The sequence below is a fragment of the Sarcophilus harrisii genome, chromosome 2 (genome assembly GCF_902635505.1).
Source record: "Sarcophilus harrisii chromosome 2, mSarHar1.11, whole genome shotgun sequence".
NCBI lineage: Eukaryota > Metazoa > Chordata > Mammalia > Dasyuromorphia > Dasyuridae > Sarcophilus > Sarcophilus harrisii.
This window is the reverse complement of record NC_045427.1, coordinates 371953950-371969023: the sequence shown is the minus strand read 5'-3', so window position 1 is coordinate 371969023 and position 15074 is coordinate 371953950. Positions and strand designations below refer to the sequence as shown.

The window sequence follows — 15074 nt, the reverse complement described above, 5'->3', positions numbered from 1 at the left end:
TCCAATTGTATTATATTTTGAAAATAGCGAGAATGGATAAAATTGAAAAAGTTGAAAGAGAAAGGACAATGTGTTCAAAAAAGGCATTTTGAATAAGTTGCCATTTTGCCAGATGTGAATGATAATTAAGCAGAGGAGAATTAGATTTTTTTTTTTTTTTGGTTAAAAATGAATATAAATAGAAATCTACACCTAAATCAGGTAAAGAATGTGCTTACTAGGAACATAGAGTAGGATACTGCAGTAGCTGATTGAAATTTCCAAGTTTCTAAAGGGATAGATGCAACATGGGATAATAAAAAGTGAATTTTGAAGTGCTTAAGAAAAGTGTGGAAAAGGAGAAAAAAAATGATGACAAATTTCAGCCATAGTATGAAAGTTTGTGTTAAAGGAAATTAAAAAGTTAAGAATGAACTAATCTAAAATATGAAACATACTGAAGCAAACTCCAGGGCTCTACATTAACGCTTTCCCTTAGCCACGGATAAGGAAAAAAAGAGAACTGTGCAAGAACACATCTTTACTATGTAAATTCAGCAATCAAGACAGATGTGGAGAGCTGAAATCAAGCTTCCTGAATAGCACAGGACACAGACTGCAAAAAAATATTCAAAACAACTCAACAAAGCAGATAAAAAAAACCTGCTTAAATGTATGGTTAAGAGGAACATATAGATGCAAAATGCCAACAAGATATCCCAGTAGATGACAGCTCAGTGGCCAGAAGTAATCTAGGCAAACAGAATATATTAATGTAAAGCCCTGGTTTAAAATGCTCAATAACAATTATCTTCCAAATAAAGCAAGTGCTCTCAAAAGTATATAAAACTTTTAGATCAACTCAATGTAATCAGACTATCGAAAGAGTAAGATATAGGTAAAAACAGATAGGTACTACAATGTAAAGGAAATTAGAAGTATCTGTTGCATTAACTCACCTTATTAGAATGAACTGGCATATCACATATAGAGCACAGATGGGGATAACCCTTCGGTAAGAATCCATGGAAGTCTTCAATATTGCTACTTGGAGGAGCGCCTCTCTTTTTCTCAAAGAGAGATCTCTCTTGTAAAGGACCAGGACCACGACCCATTCTCTCATACTCACTGTCAAATTTATGATAGTTATGTGAGGGCTCACCATAAAAAGATTCATCCCTACACCTTTCTCCATCTCTTAATCTGTCATCTTCATAATCCATTCTGTCATAATAACCAGATTCTTGAGAACGACTTCCATGGTCATAATCAAGCACTGGGTTGAGACTAGGACCACGATCATCAAAACTATCTCTTCTAAAGTGCCTTTTTTCTTCCCAATCATCCCTAGGTACTCTGTATGGTGGCTCCCGTGTAGCAGATCTGCCATCTCTACCATAACTCAATGAAGGGCCTTCTTCAGTTCTCCTCCTTTTAAGTTGTAGAAGGATCTGGGGCAAATTCTCAGGAGTAATCTTGTCCTCTGGATAACGACTCAGTTCATCTAAGTCTCTAGCAGACAGACCAAAACTGGCCAAAATGTTACTGGCCTGGTCCGCATCTCCACGGTGTTGAGAAGACAAAGGGAGTGGACCTCTACTTCCAATGTTAAATATAGATTGCAAATTATGGGAAGAAGTACTAGCAGAAGACAGTGCACTATGAGATCCTTGTTGATTCAATGAAGAACTCATTCCAAGATTCATTAAACTAGCAAGGCGTGCAGTACCCTGGTTCATCCTTCCAAGAGATGCTGGCATACTTAAAGACTGGGTAGCAGCAGCAAGAAGGCCTATTCCTGCAGATAGGTCACGCCCATGACCTTGTGAGTCCCTACTGAGAGATGACTGCTGGAATGACTTGGACATTGTAGAACTATCTCTTGTCTACCTTATGGATCAAAAAAATTTTTTAAAGACGGCCAAAAAGAAAGCTCAGACTAGAAAGCTAGTTAACTTTGCTTCAAAAATGGTAACGCCAAGAAAAAAGGATCAATAAGGACTGTAGATTCTTCTTCAAGCTGAGAACCAGCAGACAACTCTGTAGAAAAATAAGCAATTTTAGTAATAAATCCCTTTAAGCAGATGCAGTTTTTTTTTAAAAAAAACATGCATCATGTTGATTTAAAAAAAAAAAGAAAAACATTTAAGATCTCAAACTTACAAAGGCTTTCATTACATATCTTAAAACAGATTCAAGATGTACCCAGAACCTATTTTTTATGGAAAAAAAAAAGGTCATCTGTCAAACTAAGCTTTTAACCTATTAAAAGTGAATTTCATACTGAATTTAAATGAAGTGCTGGATCTCTGCATGTATCTAAATTTTGACAAAATAATCTAAGATGGGTCTCTTCTTTTAGAAGAATAGGCACCCTATATGATGCTTAAGTTCTAGGAGAAAGACTACCAAAAAACAAAGTCAGAAAGTCTAAAGATGAAATTTGTTGTATACTGCTCTGATAACGAAACCTCTAACACTACAGAAAAGGACCAGACCAAGTAACCAAAAGTAACTGAAGCTTGAGTAACAAGTATCTATTATAAGAGCTAAGACCAAATACAATAGGAGAGCTTTAATGCAGCAAAATTAATTTACTGAGGTGAAGACAGATGTGAACAAGAAAAATAAGTTATTTCCTACTTTAAAGATTTCCCCCCAATTTAAGTCATATTTGCTATTTTTGTGCCTTCTTGCTGCCAATTCTACCTTAGGCTGTGTTTAGTAAGGAGAAAAGGGAGATTCCCAAGAAAAAACCCAGTGCAGAAAGTATATAGGAGATCCAGGAAAGGACACTTTTCCCAAGTTAGTATTAAACAAAGCTCATATGATGCTTGGGGATTACAGCACCTCTAGGAGCTTCAAAAATAGAGGAAATGAAAAAGGAGATCTTGAATACTTAGAAATCCCATAATTTTTTTTCCAAAAGAATTTTTTTTCCTGGAAAAACTAAATTATGAATACTATCTCTTCCCAAGAGGAGTTCTTCAAACATGGATGATGATGTTATTTCTTTCCCTATAACAGATGGCCATCTTCCATCTCAGAAATGATTTCAGTAACATAAGAATTTGTAAAGCACTTTGGTGCGATTCACTTAAAACAATTTCACAGTTCAAAGAAAACACATCACAAATATTAACTAAAATACCGATGGCTTTATACATCACAGTAATTATATATATATAAATACATACACACATAAAATAAAGCCTGAAGTTCCATGTCAGAGTCAAGAAATTTCTTCCTTACATGAGATACTGCTCAAGATACATGAACTTTTTATCAACCACATACCACTATATATATATATATCTCAAAATTTTTATAAATTAGAAACTTCAATACAGTTAAAAATCTAGCAGTAGTGTTAACTAGTTTACTAATCTATTATAGAACAACCTATTTTAAGTTAGATCAAAGCTAGCTATATATATACTGTATGTATGAATACAGTAGCAGAGGAAGAAAAATGGTATAGAAAGAAGAGATTTTAAGACTAGATAAAAAAAAAAAAAAGATGTAGCAAAGGTAAAGAAGAGACACAGAAAGGCTATCAGAGGTGGCTTGAGTTAACAGAGAATGTTCTCACATTAAAAGAGATGAATTTGAGAAAAAGACATTGAAGAAACCAATGCTAGATGAGATCCACTAGATATATGGATTAAGTTTTAAAACAAGAGACAATTGTTTAAAAGGAGGTGTCAGTACACGTTGAGATGAAGGGGATAAGATAATTTCCCTTAGTCTGTTTAAAGTATGCAGATAGTTGTGTTTGATTTTTTTTTAAATGCCAGAATAGTAGCTAAACTAATTTGTATGTGTAATCAATCACAGGCAGAACCTTCACATCATTCATTTATACATGTGTAACAGAGCACAATTAAAAGGGATTTTCATAATCAAAATTTCAAAATATTAAGAGCAATATTAATTATAGCCATGTGCTTTAATTCTAGCATCGAATTTTTTGGTAGTGAAAGTTTAACAATTTTGTTAAATAATTGCTAAATTTCCCCTCAAGGAAATCATGTGGCTTGACCACTTACAGAAGCCTGCCACATTTTCTAAGAAATAAAAAACCAATGCTATCTAATATTTATTTTAAAAACATTTTTGCACATAACTGCATAGAAGCTATGGATCTGCAAAAAGAAAGTTAAGTGTTGGGAGGAGGCAAAAGATGACAAACAGAAAATGGATGCTGAAATAATTGAGAAAAAGAACAAGACACAGAAACAATATTGAAGTTCCATGAGAACTTATACTCTCATAAAGATTAGCCTCACATAGTTATAATCTACTCAAAAGACAATAATTCAAAGTACAATACCAATATGTGTCCTATCATACATAGGACTTGAACTTCTATCTTTGATAGAATCAGAAGTTGAACCAAATTTCTAAGTTACTTTAAATAACCATAATAATCCAGTCACATAATACATATTGTTGAAAGAACATTAATGAAAGCATTCCTTTTTAATAGTTTTGTTTTTTGACTGGACATTAAGATATTTTAAAAATTAAATTAGGGTTAAAAGGAAGATGAAATCTAACCAACTAGTATTTTGTTCAAGTAAAATATTCCTATTTTCAAATTTACTAAATACTACATTATCAAAGTTTCCAATTCTATTAATTGCCATCATATATATATATATATGTATTTACATATATATATAATATACACACATAAATCACTAAAATTAATTTTGGTTGCCTTGAAAATTTGTAAAATTTTAAGGCAACTATTAATTGTGCTTTTCAAATATCTACTAAAATTGGAATATCTAATGTCCTGCCAACAGTATTTAAAAAAACAAAAGCAAAAACGAAAAACATTCTCATATATGGAGTAACAATACTGAGAAAAAGACATTTAGGAGAAATTATTGAAAACATTTCAGAGATACAAATTTTCTCAAACTTTTTTTTCTCCATTAGAATAAATGATACATTTCAAATTGATAAAAATATTTACACAAAAAATTTTTAAATTTGGTTATCAAAAATACATTTTTGTATTACATCCTTTTAAAAAGGAGACATTTCTGAAATCTCATACATTTTCAGGAAGTATAGTTACTTTTCCACATTAAAACTCTGCAAGTTATCTAATATCAGAATATTACAAGTTTTCTCCAGTAGTTGAATCTGCCAAGAAAATGAAGGGAAGTACCTCTTCAATTCTTCATATATAGCATAAGGATATACTTAATTCAAAATAAAGATTACTAAAAACAAATTTTAGCTAATTTTGATTCCTTAGGCGGAATAAAAGGAGCCCTTTGGCTTTTAAATGTATAATTTATAATGCTAATTTTATTAATTTTATTAATGTTAATGTTAAGAGGTTAATGTTAAGAGGTTATCTCAAAAGAAGCTTGCCTAGAACATTTTTGGAGGGCTTCCTGGTTTACTTAAATCTAATTCTTACCATATAGTTACTAAACAAAGTGGTTTTATTTCCTAATATTGAACTATGATTTCTAATAGTATTTCCAATGTTTGAATCAAATTATTCACAAGCATTTCAAATTTTCTCAGTGTTAAACCCCTTTCCCAGAGATGCTAAATAACTTCCTTTGAAAATTCAACTGCTTTCCCTGCTCAGGTTACCAATTCAAATCTACAACCTAGCTCCTTTTCAGTTCATTCAAAGAGCTAAATTGTTCTGACTCATTTATTAAACTGATTATTTCCACTAAGTTTTTAAAATTCTTATTTTTGTATTTTTGTAAAATTTATTTACGGGTAAATAAAAATACCTTAAAGTAAATTTTAACTTTAGTAATGTTTTAAAAGCAAGCTTTCTACTAGTATTTCTAGTAGGTTTAAAATTTTGATTCCCCCTCCAATTTTTTCAATTTTTTTAATGAAACTTATCAGTTTGAATCACATTAGAAACTTGCACAATAAGATTCTCAAATATAACTAGTGTTAATATCTCAATATGGCGCACATACCTTTGAGTGAATTTTAATGTGGTATTCATTTTTTTAAAGTATGAAAACCAAATTAATTCAAATTGGAAAATCCTTAAGGATAAAATCCTAGAGTTTTGTTTAGAACATTTTACAGCTGTGTATAGTAAGCAATATATACATATATACACACACACATATTATGGTATTTTACAATGACAAAATAAGTAGTTTAACATCAGGCAGATTGAAAAGCTACCTAAAATTTAAAAATATTCAAGACTATAGCTCTGCACATCCATCTGACAGACCTGGATTCAACTTCTAGCCCACTTCTTGATCCTTAGGCCAGTGATATATAAAGACTGTTGCAGAGTGCATTCAGCTGCTGAGAAGATAAAAAGCTTCATGTTAATTAATCAGTTGAAGGTATTTTTTGTTCAAACTTGGAATAACTTTTATTCTTTTATAAAAACTTTCCAGACCTCAGAAAATAAGGTCAGTTTTATATAAAGCATTGAAAGAATTTCAAATTAATGGAAAGGAACGAAGACAAAGAAACCACAGCAGAAAAGATTTTCCCATTTGACCTATAACAAAATAATAAACTATCCATCCTACCATGACACTCCAATTTCCTGGTTATATTTCTTTACCAATTTCTGTCCCAACTCCTAACTGGTTGTCTCAATCTACCTTAATCTTCCAAGGCCACAGAGCACCCTTTCCAAAAATCTGCCTTTCAAACCTCTTCCCAGACAGCTTGAGTCATTTGAATGCAAAGATTTCCAAATTCACAATTCAGAACTCTAGACCATTCAGAACTCTAGACCATACCAGAACTTCATGTGAAATAGCTAGAGGACCCCTAAAATTCAAATGTCTTTCCTTCATACTATGTTCTCCCTTCCCCAAAATACTGAGCTTCCCTTGTCAAATGTCACTGTTCTTTTCTATTCATTTTTCCTGGCTGAAAAATTTGGGGAGATTCCCTTTTCATCCACATTAATATGTGTATGTGAGATATCTTTAAGGACACAGGAAGCATTATCAAAATAGTCTGAGGATCTTCTTTTAAATGTTGCCTTTGACAATTACTACCCAAGCACCTTTACCGCTAGGTGGCACAGTGTATGGAGTCAAGAAGTCATCTTCAGGAGTTCAAATCTGGCCTCAGAAAAATACTATGTAATCCTGAGCAAATCAGTTTGCCTCAGTTTTTCATCTGTTAAATGAATTAGAGAAGGAAACTGCAAAATTCCATTCACTATTTGTGCCCAGAAAACCTTAAATAGGGTCACCGAGTCAGACATAACAAAAATGTCACCTCAAGTTATAACCTCTCTGTACCTCAAGTTTCCTCATTTGAAAGGGAATAGATGTTAGACTAAATGGACTATGAAGTCTCTTCTGGACCCTGATGAAATAAGTTCTATTTATCTTTTCAAAAACTTCTTGAGGGAGAGGGGAACAGAGTAAGGCTAAGGGAGAAGACAGGATGCTGCCAAGATTAAGGAAGACTTGTATGAACCAATGTAAAATAAACTAAGCCATTTGTTCAATAACAATATTGTAAAACTTTGAGAGACTTAGGAACTGATTAACAAGGATTCACAAATGAAACATGCTATTTACCTCCAGATACAGAGCTAACAGTTTCAGGGTACAATGAAGCACAATTCCTTTTCTTTCAACTTGTCTAACAGAGAAATTTGTTTTACAAGACCATGTAATTTGTAATTATTTTTTCTTTCTCAAAAGAAGGGAAAAGAATCAATAAAATGTAAATTAAATTAAAACAAAAATATGTATTTTGATAAACATCATTGCTTGCAAGTTAAGTCTTTGTGACTCGAGGCTCTCATCCTAAAACACAGCTCTCTTGATGTGTCCAATTCATGATGAACCGAGGGTTTTCTTGGCAAAGATAGTTGCTAATCATTTTCTTCTCCAGCTCATTTTACAGATGAGTAAATCAAGGAAAATAGGAATTCTATGATTTGCATTGCGTTACACATCTAGTTTTAAGGCCAGATTTACACTCAAGTACGAATGAGTTCTTTAATTCCAAGCCTATCATAATCTACTGCACCACCTAACCTGAATTTAAAATTCAATTCAGACATCTCAATCAAGTACATAAAAATGTTTCCTTTCTATTTCATCTTAGTACATCAAATTTGTTTTGCTGGTTAAGGTTTTTTTTAACTTCTAATCGGGCTCCTTGACATTTGTAAACCATCTCCCAGCTCTCTTCCCCAACCTTTTCTGCATTCATAAATGACTGCATTCATTTCCTATCTTTAAAAATTCTAAGCTAACCATCCCAACATGTTATCTTGCAAACTTAGCATAATCAACAATCTTGTCTCCCTTTATAAAATATTTGTCTTAGTTTTACAAAACTATTCTTGTTGAGACTAAAATTCTAAAGGTCTATATCTCTCATAATCCTTTATGTATTTCCACAGCACACAGCACGACAAGCATTCCAAAAATGTAGCATGTACAAAGGCTAAAGGCTGTCTTCTAATAAACTAACTCTTTAAATAACACATGTACACATATGCATGTATGTATAATCCTTCCACGGATTAAAACAAGTTACTATAGTATTGAAAGATTTTTAAATGAAGGACTCTACCCCAAGGGAACTTAAATTCTATTAGTATAAAAGACAAAATATGTACACAAAGTCGAGTTCAGAAAATTGGGGAGGGAGAGTACTAACTGGAAGGGAAGTGGAAAGGAAAAGCACCCCAAAGGCATGGGAAACAATTACTAGTCTATGCGAATGAATGGAAGCCTGGGATGGAATAATTAATTCAGTTTGGCTAGAATACAGATCATGACAAGGAATACTAAGAAATGAGTCTAAAAAGGCAGGTGGTAGCTAGACTATGAAGAGACTCAAATATCAGGCAAATGATTTTGCATTTTATCAGCTGGCACAGTGATGCCATTAAAGAATTTTCAAAGAACATGGAAAGCAATAGAGGGGGAAAAATGAGATTAGATCTTTTTACCATATGTGAAATAAATCCTAAATGGATTAAGTATATTTTTAAAATCATTTTTAAAAAGTAGAAAAGAAATATTATTTTCTCAGAAAAGACTGATAATGCTATTGAAATGGTTTCTTACATCAACAAAAAAATGTAACCAGAAAGATTGAACAGAATGAGGGGAAAAAGTTGATTTTTAAAAGGTCAAAAATCCAAAAGCTATAAGGAAACAAATTTATAAGATAAAGATATATATTCTAATAAGAAAATAAAGATAACATGATGCCTAAAATCACATTTTAAAACATGAAAATAAATTCAGAGGGCAACATGGAAGCAAAAAACCTGACAATTTTGTTAAATAAATATGCACCTTTAAAAAACAAACCACAAATAATGAAATCTATGTACAATTCTTTTGCAATTATATATGTGAATTTTTAAAATGATCATCGCCAAGTTTAAAATACAAACTCCTCACAGCATTTACTCAAAAAGGAGGAAAAATAAATATCTATGCAAGAAAACTATATTGCTAAGTTAGTAATTAAGCATATCTTGACAAAACAAGCAACCCAGGAAATTGTAGCTCATACTTTAGAAGATGGTCCTTAATATTAAGCTGATTATTTCCTTTCTAACATTAACACTGCCCTTTCTGTGGACCTTTTTTTTTCCCTTCTGAAAAGTAAAAAACAAAATAGCCAAAATCAGTGACCTTATATAGGCTCTGTAATAGTAACTTGTTTCTTTTCTATTTCCTCACTCCATTTTCCTTCTCTTTGCCTTAGGTCACATTCATAGTATTCCTCAACTTTGGTTTAATGGCAGTTTTAGACTATTTTAAAAGGTTAGTAGTATTTTCTAAAAAAAAAAAAACTAAAGTATTCAGAACAAGCAGCTACCATGTTCCAAGCACTGCACTAGATTATTAATTGTCTGATTTAAGCAGATATGATTTAATAAAATTAAAGCACCTCAAGATTACATTTAATGAAGAAGCAAAAGTAAATAAAAATACAAAGACGATACAAGTTAAGGGAAAGGGAGAACAGAATGAAAAATGTCCCCTGACGAAGTACAAAGTAGCATTAAACTTTGAATACTGGTTAAGGGGGTGGGGAGAGGGGGGTGTCAGCAGGGAGTGAATTCCTGGAATAAGAATCAAAGAGATGGAATGTCAATGTGAAGAATAGGGAGGACAATAGTGTAAGTAATGTAGTATTCTAAATTTATATATTACAATAAAAATGGATTATCCTTTGTCCTTAAATGATCAAAGTCACTCCATTATCTATTCACACAAAACCCAGGTAACTCCTGAGCTCATTTCCTCACATAGGAATCTTGTAAAATCTAATACTGTTTGATAGTAAAACATGGAAAAGCTACTCTTTTAATACCAAGTCTATTACATCTTGTTGTTATTAAAAATCTTGCATACAAAAACAAAAAGGGTTGCAAAAAATAATAATTTTTGCTATTTCAGTGGAAAGAAGGCAAAGTATACAAGAGACCATGCTCCCACTTTATCACTTCAATTATTTTGTTTTCCACAGCTATCGGATGGCTCAAGGACTTAGCACACTTGTCCCTTTATAATAAGAGGGCCCCCTATTCTTTCATCTTCAATCCAGCCCCCCATTTTGCTCAATTCTAATCCCATTATCATCTCTCACAAAGATGTACCTCACAAAAGAATTTCTATTGATTAGGGTTTTATGTTAGGGGGTCAGAATATAGTAAGGACCTGTAACCTCCAATTATCTTGACAGTTCTTGAGTAAAATTATAGACTTTAACATTACTTTATTTGATCAATTTTCCTGATGTCTAAGTCTTCTGAAAGAACCAGATGGACTGCTAGGAGTTGTACTACAACCTACATGTAGGTCTACAAATCTCGGGTATCAGCTACTATAAAATGTTAAATCAAAAGACCTTGGCTCAAGCTCCAGCCAAAATTATTTGATCTTCTGGCAAATAAGTCATCTGTAAAACAAGGATTTGTAAATGTAAATATGTAGATAATCTTTTACCTGGGTCACTAAATTACATTGATTCCAATTAAATGTCTAGGCATGGCAATCTGTATGGTCCCTCTCAATTTAAGCTTGTTTATATGTTCAATCTAATTGAGTGAAATGCCCAAATTTGGCAAGTAAAACAAATATGAAATGGTGCTTAGCAATAAGTATAAAATTATAATGAATAAAATACTTAAAACCATTTTAACTAAAATTCTCTTACTAAAGTTTAAGGAAAGTTTCAGCCAAAAATTTCAAAGAACTAGAGTATCCTTTGGGGAGCATCTGAAGTGACCCCACTAAATAAATGTGAATTTAAAGTCTTCAGCATATATTCATAGCAAATCTTTACCATAGTCAGTGTTAAACACTCTAGTATATCATATATAACCAAAATAACTTTACTTTCCTAACCACTTCATCAATTTCTTGCTTATTCAAGTATGGATTTTATCCATTGCTATGGTCTTATAATCAAGTCATTTTAACATGGAAAGTCCATTTTAACATGGAATCCCAAAATGCTAACAATGAGAAAAATCAATTTACAATAATTAAAAGATGAAAATATAACAATGAGATCATTGTCAAAACTTTTTGATCACTCTTAAAATTTAATGGCACAAATTCAGGCTCTTATAACATGTAATTATATAATATAAAACAATCTCACTTAACAGATTTTATTACAATCCAATTTAAGCTTAAAACTGTTTGGAAACATAATTGACATACTTTATGTTTGGAAATGTAAAAACAATTTGGGGCCACTTGAAAGAAATTTACATAATTCAGTAGTCAATTTAATATTTTCCCTTCAAAATAGAAAATACCCTTTTCATCATATTTCCCAAGATGTCTGCCTACAAAACTTACATAAGCAATATGGATGAATACTTTGCATATATCCCCCATTCTTAAATATATAGATAATCCGATTTAAGTTCTTTCTTTTTTCATTTTATTGTTGTGAGATTACTATGAAAAAAGAACTGGACCACAATCAGGAGACCTGATGGTCTTGTACTGGTTACTTTTTGAGTGGTAAGGTTTAGTATTCAAATAATAAAATCAAATGTAACTACCTTTTAAAATGGCAGTAACAGCACTCTACATACAAACTGGTGTGAATTAAGATGAAAAACCAGTGTTTTGTAATGTAAATTTAGAAGAATCGTAAAGAAATTTTTCACTGATCACTAACCATCTAAAATGTGTAACCAATCCTTTTGTTAATCTCATTTTTATGGCCATGGGCATCTATATACAAAAAGCATTACAAAAATTCAAACCCATGATTATGCAACATCATAGTAATTATAAGAGGGAAGCTAGTACAGTGGAAAGAGCACGTGTACCTAGATCCAGGAAACCTTGGTTCAAGGCTGAGCTCTTTGTTGATTGATTATACCTTGGCTGTCTTTCTTAATTTCTTCATCTGTAAAATGGGAATAAAAGTACTCTAATAGTCTTTTTCTTCTGATATTTTTATTTCCATATTTCTTTCCATTGCAAGTTCTACTCCCCCCTTGAATTTATATACCCAGGATTAATTACTAATAGTCATTAGCAAGAGAGGCAGCACATCACAAAAAAATGGTTTTAATAGTAGTAACTACCTAAATTTAAGATTATGCTCATCATGACATCTAGCACCTGAATTGTGCAAATTATTTAGCATAAACCTAGTCATATACCGAATATTTTTAAATACCGAAATAAAACCTGATACAGTAACTTCCTGACCTGTGAGATGCTTCACACGGACCCCAAACCAAGAAATATTTCTTAATCTCATTCTAATTTTTAAATATTCCAAGTAGAACTGAAAATAACTTGTCCAAGGAACAATCTGCCTCAGACCCACACAACAAAACCATCCTTAGCAGTGCCTCAAACACAACAGGAATTTAATTTTTAAGCTTGTTTTCATACCACTTAGATTAAAAATCGCCTCTAGGAAAACGTTCCACATCATCAACACTGGCAGCAAATACTATCAAGGAGGTCCTAGGCCCAGCCTTTGTCTAGAAACCAGAAAGCCTTATCACCTTTTTAAAGACTTAATCCAGATTAAAAGCAATAGGCAAAGAGAATTATATACACAAACACATATATATTTACCCTTTACACAACAAACCCGCTCTATGAGTTAAGATTTTCCTTCACGACGCGACAATAAAAAAAATCCAACCAGCCATACCCTTCGCGGCCATTTCAATCGCAAGAGATTAGGGTCACAAAAACCATTTAGTAAAATGCAGAGAAGACAGACGGCCAGAAATCTAAGGGGGCGCTGTGGACCGCAGGAAAGAGGAGTGAGAGCCACCTGGAGGGGAGGGGGAGTGGGAGCCGAGGAGGGAGGGGGAGCGGGAGTCGGGGGAGAGAGGGAGGGAGGGGGAGTGGGAACCATGGAGGGGAGGGGGAGTGGGAGCCGGGTAGGGAGGGAGAGTGGGAGTGGGAGCCGCGAGGGAGGGGGGAGTGAGAGTGGGAGCCGGGAGGGGAGGAGTGAGAAGAGGGGAGGAAGGGGGAGCGAAAAGCGGGTAGGGAGGGGGAGTAGAGAAGAAGCCTGCCTTTAAATCACTCCGATACTAGAAAACCTTTTCTTTTTTGGCTGCCATTTTCTTTTGCAAAAGGATAGAGAAATACACCCTTTGCCAAAAAGGGGGCTAATTGGGCTATGGAAAAGTAGCCAAGAACGAACCAGCAGCGATCGAAGCCGCCAACACCTTTTCTCATGCTCGCTTACTCTCGCGCGCACACATACATATATACACACACAAGTATACATACATACATCATGCGCAGTTTTCATCTCTCCCTTCCTACCCGCCAAAATACGGCCCAGGAGCCCGGAGAATCCACCTGCCCCTCCCCTCCGTGGCGCCCCGCGTGTAAGTAACGGGTTTGGCTTCTCGTACCCGCCCACAACCAAGAAAGGAAGGAATGAGACGATTCGGCTAGTCGCCATTCCCCAGCCCGTTCCTATGGTTCCTCATAGGAAAGGGCTGAATAGACATCCTCCGTACCCGGGCCCGAGCCCAACTAGCTCTCACCTCAGCCGCCTGAAGAGACTAGCCCTGCTGCCACTGCGTTCCCAACATGGCGGCGGGCAAGCGGGCGGCTCACATACGCAGCGCGGAGGAGGGGAGGGAAGGCGCGCGGCTGCCTGCGCCCCCCTCAATTCCGCCCCCGCCCGCCGCTATCCCCGATTCTTAACTCAATCCAGGTCCCCGCCACGGAAGGCGCGGGGCACCCACTCACCCGATCCTCATCTGTTTCACTGCTACCTCAGGGAAGGGGAGGAGGAACGACGACACCTCTCTTCGAGCGGGACGCGAAACCTCCCACAATCCCCCGCAGCAACGGCGGTGTGGCGACGGGCAGACAGCAGGAGTAGCAAAAGAGCGATTCCACTCTCGCGAGAACCGGCCTCCAAGCGCGCACCCGGTCTGGCCCCACCTCCGCCTCTACCGCCCGGCGCGCGCCTGCTCCCTCCCTATCTCTTCAAGCCTATCCTCTAAAGCCTGAGCTCGTACATGGGATCGCTTTCACCAGAGCCGCGCCTCCGCCTAGCCAAGGAACGCGCGTGCGCGGTTCTCCCTTCCGCTCAGTTTTCCACCGCCCTTCCCCCTTCTCATCCCCCACGAAAGCGGCAGTGAAGATGGGGGAGGGGAATAGAGGCCTAATTGCGGCCTAGAGGCCTAGCAATCTCACAAAATCTTGTCATTCACCTTGTACGTACTTGCTAAACTGACAGGCTTTTAAAGTTAAAGGCCTCGAGGCCGTACCCTTTGTTTTCCCGGCCTGAGGAAGAATCTAGCAAACGGACTAGCCTCAGTTTATTTTTTACCTCAGGAATTTGGAGAAGGCTTAGGAAAGGCCTACTGCTGCCGCCTAATCTTGGCTAAAGGGCGAATGCCGGCCTAGGTCCTTTGTGACTCGACCCTCTTCCATATCCTGCTCCCAGGGGTGCTGCTGCGGGCTCCCTGGATAACCCAGCCCCGACCTGCCCCCTTGAATCACTGAGGTGCATTTTACCCGGCCCTGCTCTGAATTTTTCACAGGTAGCACAGATGCACTTAAGCTAACGCTTTACAGAATCACATATTCCCTCTTTGCTCCCTGCCCCCTTCT

At 35.5% G+C, this 15074-nt stretch overlaps 1 protein-coding gene across 5 annotated transcripts in view; it reads right to left on the bottom strand.

Annotated features, from left to right (window-relative positions):
* The window catches only part of MATR3 (matrin 3), a 31541-nt gene extending 17015 nt beyond the window's left edge, over nucleotides 1–14526 (bottom strand). For 2 of the 5 annotated variants that reach the window (XM_012550971.3, XM_012550988.3), the window contains exons 1-2: nucleotides 14202–14526; nucleotides 939–2019 (exon numbers count right to left, since the gene is read on the bottom strand). In XM_012550971.3, the coding sequence (XP_012406425.1) occupies nucleotides 939–1847 (909 nt within the window). In that variant the 5' untranslated portion in view covers nucleotides 1848–2019; nucleotides 14202–14526. Of the gene's footprint in view, nucleotides 1–938; nucleotides 2020–6217; nucleotides 6295–13993; nucleotides 14177–14201 lie in introns of those variants that run through there. The other 3 variants (XM_012550978.3, XM_012550983.3, XM_003756600.4) reach the window with 3 other exon arrangements.
* Between the last annotated feature and the right edge of the window lie 548 nt (nucleotides 14527–15074).